This window comes from Ornithodoros turicata, chromosome 7, assembly GCF_037126465.1.
Source record: "Ornithodoros turicata isolate Travis chromosome 7, ASM3712646v1, whole genome shotgun sequence".
In the NCBI taxonomy this organism is placed as follows: domain Eukaryota; kingdom Metazoa; phylum Arthropoda; class Arachnida; order Ixodida; family Argasidae; genus Ornithodoros; species Ornithodoros turicata.
The window spans coordinates 5,083,604-5,090,109 of record NC_088207.1 but is presented as its reverse complement, the minus strand read 5'-3'; the positions used below and the strand labels follow the sequence as shown (position 1 = coordinate 5,090,109).

Here is a 6,506-nt window from a genome sequence, read left to right as displayed (position 1 = left end):
GCAGGAGGGCTACCTATGGAGGTACGGAGCAAGTGAACTAGATAACGGTATCATAATTCTTTGACAATGTGCCCTCGAGCTGTAAGTGGCATTCCCGGGTCAACATAGTCTGCCTTCAATTTGTCCAAGTATTCTCCTAACTGGATTCAATTGTTCTAGGAAACCCTATGCTCATTAACCCTGACTGAAATATTGCCAACTGCAGGATGGGACAAGCGAAAGCTTGCCCACATCACCTTTCAAAAATAGTATTGCCATCAAAAAGGAGAGCTACCTATAGAAGTACGTTCGTGTGTATTGGCATCGAGGCGGAAGACCAGTCTCAAGGACTGGCTCCCATATAACTATCTCAACAAGCTAGGACAAACTAGTGCAATGCCAACTCCTGCGTGTGAAATCGCGTCACGTTAACGATTGCTGTGGTATTGCCAACTGTAGGATGGGACATTGCTGTTCGTGTTCGCACATATATGTATTGGCATCATCGTGGAAGACCAGCCATATTGGCTGGCTCCCTTTAACACAACAAACGCACTAGTCTACAACCATCGCAACGCCAACACACAAAGACGAGCTCACGGCAGGTCTGGGATTGATGTACGTGCTAGATGCCACCTCGCAACAAACCAAAACTCACGGAGAGTTGCTCGTGGGACAGCAGCACGAAGGATATTAGAAGCGGATGACATACCTACCATTGCTTTCTTCGAAGAGGGTCGCTGATGTTTGCCACCGCCTACCAAACTGGACGGCCCCAAGAACTGCTCTCTCCCTGTATAACACTCTACGGATACCCGCTCTGACCCTGTTCAGTACCTCAACGGCGGTGCGAGCACGGCCACCGTGCACAGCTATGCAGCGTGCTATCCAGACCTGGTAGTTTATTTCTACCGCCGGGAGTACAAACTGGCGTCTATCGCCGACCGGAACTGGGAGCGAGCTCAGTAACTGGACCGTGCCGCACCGAATGAACGGAATGCCGTAAAGCACCTCAGCCTTGTGCCACAAAAAATCCGGGAGTAGACAGTTGCGAAAAGCGTGCTCCGACGTTTCAAAGGTAGGGCAGAAAGGGCAAAAAGGCCTGGTCAAACCAAAGCTGGATAACCTGAGAGGTAAAACGTCGTGCGCAAGACGCCACTGCAAGCTTGCACGGCGCGCATCCAACCAGCCGGCCGTAATATGAAGCCACGCGATCGGGCGAGGCACAGCCGAGCTCGCCGTCGGAAGGAGCTCCAGAAGAGCGGCATAAAACTGCTTGACGGACCAGACAAAGAAATCCTCCGACGGGAATGATGCGCGTAGGCGACGGACGTTCAAAACGTACTCTCTCAAGTGCGAGGCAACAAACTCAGAGCGCGGTCTATTCTGCACAAGCGGACGAAACAGACGTACGTCTGGACCTAAGCAGTATTGCAGGAGATCGTGGGTGTGGTGGCCAGGGTCACGAAGGCCGTCGAAAATTGCCTTGATCCCGAGCGCAGGACACTTGATTTTTACGTGCGGAACCCGCAAACCGCCAACCTCTCTCGGCTGGTACATACGTGCACGGGATACCCACTCAGCTCCGTTGCCCCAGATGAACCGAAAGGCCGTACGAGTTGCTGCAAGGAAAACCTGACGAGGAGGAAGGCAAACTGTCCCGTGATACCAGTATGTGCTCAGGAACCACGACGTAGCCAGGCGAGCTCTACAGGTGATAGGGAGCACTAGGGCCCTTAAATCCGTGAGAACCGAGACGCTGCGCTCGTGAACACGCAACCAAGAAAGAGAAGAGATCCCAGTCCTGTTATAGTGAATACCGAGAATCCGCACCTCATTCCTATCATGGTCGCGGGATGGCGTAAGTATCGAAACACACAGACATCATGGCGAGTTGTATGCCTTCGAGCCACGGCGTAGCAACTGCAACGTCGTGCTCTTTGTGCATGCAACTTTATTCCGTAAAGGAAGAGTGGAACGCGATCAACACAAAGGTACGCCGCGCAGTCGTGAACTTAAACACTGGGTAGTATATCAAGGGAATGGCGGCGCAGTGATATTGGATAAGCTACCAAAGCCTTGCGGCGGCGCTGACGTAATTGACACTGGATATCACACTCCTCCCCTCTCCGAAAAGAAAGCAGAACACCTAACTTACGTATAAGCATTACAGCACTTGCTATATAGGAAAATAAAGCGAGAAAGATAAAAATGTCATCAGCACCAACTATGGGCAATATCTGTCCACAGGACGCTTGATTCGTGTAGACCGTCTAGGTGACGATGTCACCGCACTATCACTTGAAGTGCTGTCGCCGTCTGGACATGACCCATGATTCTCCACGGTATCAGGTTGAAAATCAGCTGGTGGCGCACTCGGTGACAACTGCGACTGTGCTGTTTCAGCGTCGCTGTCTGATGATGATTCTGATCGCTGTGCATCCCTTCGTAGATGGTTTTGGTGCCTGGTGGAAATAACTCCCCCAGGTAGCTGTACAACAGCAGACCACTGTCCTTGTGCTTTTGCGACAACAGCAGGGACCCAAGTTGGTCCAGGTCGAAAATTTCTTGCGAGCACTGAATCCCCAGGACGATAGACGCTGTGGGAACGAGCGCTTTTGTCACGCAAAAGTTTGCTGCGCAGTTGCTTACGAAGCACTGCGGTGCGCATGTCCGGTTGGAGATTATCCAGAGCAGTCCTAAGTTTTCTTCCGCACAAGAGTTCTGCTGGAGATGCACCGGTTATCTCGTGCGGCGTTGTTCGATAGCTGAATAGTGCGCGAGATAGCTGCGTCTTGAAATCACCTGTGCTTGCCTTCTTAAGCTTGTTCTTAATTGTTTGAACAACCCTTTCAGCAGCCCCATTCGATGCTGGGTGATATGGAGGAATTAGGACTTTTCTTACTCCATTCCGCTTCAGAAATCCTGTGTACTTTGCTGATACAAATGCTGGTCCATTATTCGACACTACGAGATCGGGCAGTCCATGTCTCGCAAATATAGAACGTAGACAAGAAATAGTAGCTTCCGCGGATGGTGATGGAACAACTTCGGCTTCTACCCCTTGGAAAATGCGTCCACAAGGATGAAGATGTAATGACCCTTAAAAGGGCCTGCAAAATCCACATGCAAGCGCGACCATGCTCTTTCTGGAAAAGGCCAAGGCGTCATAGGAACACGCCTGGACTCACGTTGTTGTTCTTGGCATGTCATGCATCTCTGTACCCTAGCAGCAATATCTTCGTCCAGTTTATCCCACCAGACGTGACTGCGGGCCACAGCCTTCATTTTTGTGACACCAGGGTGGCTCTCATGAAGCAAGTCGAGAACCTTTGCACGTAGCTCTTGAGGAATGACAACACGATTTCCGAGAAGTATACAGTCATCCTGCACGCTCAGTTGATCAAAACGCCTTTGGTAAGGCCTGTAGTCAGTGACGTCAGGTAATTTGCCGCCTGACAACAGTATGTGGCGAACGTTGGATGCAATGACGTCTCTTGACGTGGCTTGAGCGACCACCTTTGCGGATAAAACAGTTGGGTAGACTCCTTCCAACAGGAACACTTCTGACGGTCGTTCCACGGGAAGAGCTTCGGTAGGTAGTGGCAATCTGCTCAGTCCATCGGCATGTGCGATGCGGCTTCCCTGTCGATAGACCAACTCGTAGCGGTAAGATGATAACGTCAGGGCCCAGCGAAGAAGCCTGGGTGAACAGTTGTTAGGTATAGGCTTATCGTGCGCTAAAAGTCCCAACAGTGGCTTGTGGTCGGTCACTATTTCGAATGAATGACCCCAGAGGTATTGATGAAACCTCAGAACGCCGAAAATTACGGTCAGAGCCTCTTTATCGAGTTGGCTGTAATTACATTCTGCTGGCATTAAGCTCCTTGACGCATATGTAATAGGAAGCTCTTCACCTGACAGTTCACGGTGCGCAAGTACAGTACCCACGCCATAAGGCGATGCATCACATACCAACACCAAAGGTTTCTTGGGGTCAAAGTGAGCTAGGACCCTAGCAGACGTTAGGAGGTCCTTACTTTTTTTTGGAAAGCGAGCTGCTGCTCGGTGCCCCAAGTCCATGGCGCATTTGCTCCCAGTAACTTGTTTAGAGGATGTAGTACTGTCGACAAATCAGGCAAGAACTTCCTGTAATAGTTCACTAGCCCCAGGTAGCTCTGCAACGCTTTCACATTCGTTGGCGCTGGCGCCTTCGTCACAGCTTCCACCTTCTTTGGATCAGGATGTAACCCCGCCTCCGTGATTACGTGACCTAAATAGTGCACCCTAGGGGCCATAAAAATGCACTTTTCAAGTTTCAATCGTAGTCCAGCTTCTTCAAGCCTTCGCAGTACAATATCCAAATTATTCTTGTGATCGTCGTCATCCTTTCCAGTGACAAGGATATCGTCGAAGTAAACCACGACGCCACGCAGATCTTGCAGCAGGTTTTCCATTATTCGTTGAAATAACGCTGGTGCCGTAGAAACACCGAACGGTAGCCTTACGTACCGATACAACCCTTTCTGAGTGTTGATGGTCACCAGGTTCTTGGACTCTTCGTCCAGCAGTATTTGTTGGTAAGCATCCTTGAGGTCAAGCTTACTGAATTTCTTTCCTCCTGACAGCTTAGCGAACAGTTCCTCAACCCTTGGAATCGGATACTTCTCAGGTACGGCAACCGGATTTACTGTAATCTTGAAGTCACCGCAAATTCTTACACGTCCATCGCGTTTGACGACAGGAACAATGGGCGCGGCCCATTCACACGTCTTTACTGGTTCGATAATGCCTTCACGCTGCATACGTTGTAGCTCCTCGGCGACTCGGTCTTGAAGAGCAAACGGTACTGCACGCGCTTTAAAGAATCTTGGGCGTGCGCCGTCCTGAATTTGTAGTTTCGCTGTGACATCCTTCAGGGTACCCAAAGTATCTGAAAAAACGTCTTGATGCTTAGCAATAACGTCCTCAACAGTTGAGACCACGCAGACGTGTGTGTCCTCTGCTGTCAGAGCCATGCCAAAAGCTTTCATCCAAGTGCGGCCGAAAAGATTTGGGCAAAAACCCGGCGCCACGTAGAGTGGTAAGCACTCCTGCTTGTCACGGAACTTCACTTGAACGTTCACGCATCCTCTCACACGAGTTAGCTCACCAGAATAGCTTCGCAACAGTACGTTGGAAGTCTCAAGCTTTGCATGGGGAAGAACCTTGCGCAGAACATTTTCGCCAATGATAGATACTCCAGCACCTGTATCGAGTTCCATTTCCAACGGAACACCATCCAGGACGACGTGCGCGCGAAACGGATCGCTTCGATCCGACGCATTCCAGAGATCGAACACTTGAGACACAGAAGTAGCTTCTTCGTCTTCAGATGGATCTTCAACGGCATGTACTGGTTTCTTTTTGTCAGACTTTTTCTTGTCTTCGCCCTGTTCTTTCTTCTTGTTTGCTTTTCCTTGGCAAACTTTCGCCAGGTGACCTTTTTCCCCGCAGCTATGACAAACTGTGTTACGATGTCGGCACTGTGTCGCCAAATGCTTCTCACCGCAGCGGTAACACGTTATTCCTGTCGACTTATTCTTCACAAAATTCGCAGCTGTGCCCTCGGATTGTGTGGACAGCGTTCTGGAATCGTTTCGTGCAGTTTCAATTGCGACAACAGTCTTCTTTGCAATGGCTAGGGTAAGATCTGGCACTTCGAGTAGTCGTGTCTGCATTTGGGCGTCATTAATGCCACACACAATTCTATCACGTAGCATACTATCCCGAAATGTGCCGAATTCGCAATCATCCGACAATCTGTTCAACGCAGCAATGGAATCACTTACGGCTTCGCCTTCCTGACGAACCCTTGTGTTGAACTTGTAGCGAGCGACCAAGACTTGTGACGGCTTTGGAGAGTAATGACTATCCAACGCCTCCAGGATGGCGGGAAGTGCCGTGGCGGACGGTGCAGTAGGCGAAAGCAGGCTCCGAAGTAACGTATATGTCTGCTTTCCACAGCATGTCAAAAAGACAGCGCGTTACTTGTCCTGAGCAACGTTGTTAGCTTCGAAGTACTGCTGAATTCTTTCCCGGTAGTCAGTCCACGCAGAAGCGTCGCCGTCGAACTGCTCAATATTGCCGTAAACTGGCATGACGGTGAGTGCTCTGTATATGCATGTCTACTCGAACAGCAAAGATGCAAAGTGGTTAATCCTCGTCGCCAATATCATGGTCGCGGGATGGCGTAAGTATAGAAACACACAGACATCATGGCGAGTTGTATGCCTTCGAGCCACGGCGTAGCAACTGCAACGTCGTGCTCTTTGTGCATGAACTTTATTCCGTAAAGGAAGAGTGAAACGCGATCAACACGAAGGTACGCCGCGCAGTCGAGAACTTAAACACTGGGTAGTATATCAAGGGAATGGCGGCGCAGTGATATTGGATAAGCTACCAAAGCCTTGCGGCGGCGCTGACGTAATTGACACTGGATATCACAATTCCTAACAGGGATCCCGAATGGAGACGGACAGGAGGGA

General features: G+C 50.2%; 1 protein-coding gene across 1 annotated transcript; it reads right to left on the bottom strand.

Annotated features, from left to right (window-relative positions):
- Window positions 1–4,004: 4,004 nt before the first annotated feature.
- LOC135400383 (uncharacterized protein K02A2.6-like) lies at window positions 4,005–5,699 on the bottom strand. Its single transcript, XM_064632227.1, has one exon. It carries the CDS (start codon window positions 5,697–5,699, stop codon window positions 4,005–4,007), a length of 1,695 nt encoding a protein of 564 aa, XP_064488297.1.
- Window positions 5,700–6,506: the final 807 nt, after the last annotated feature.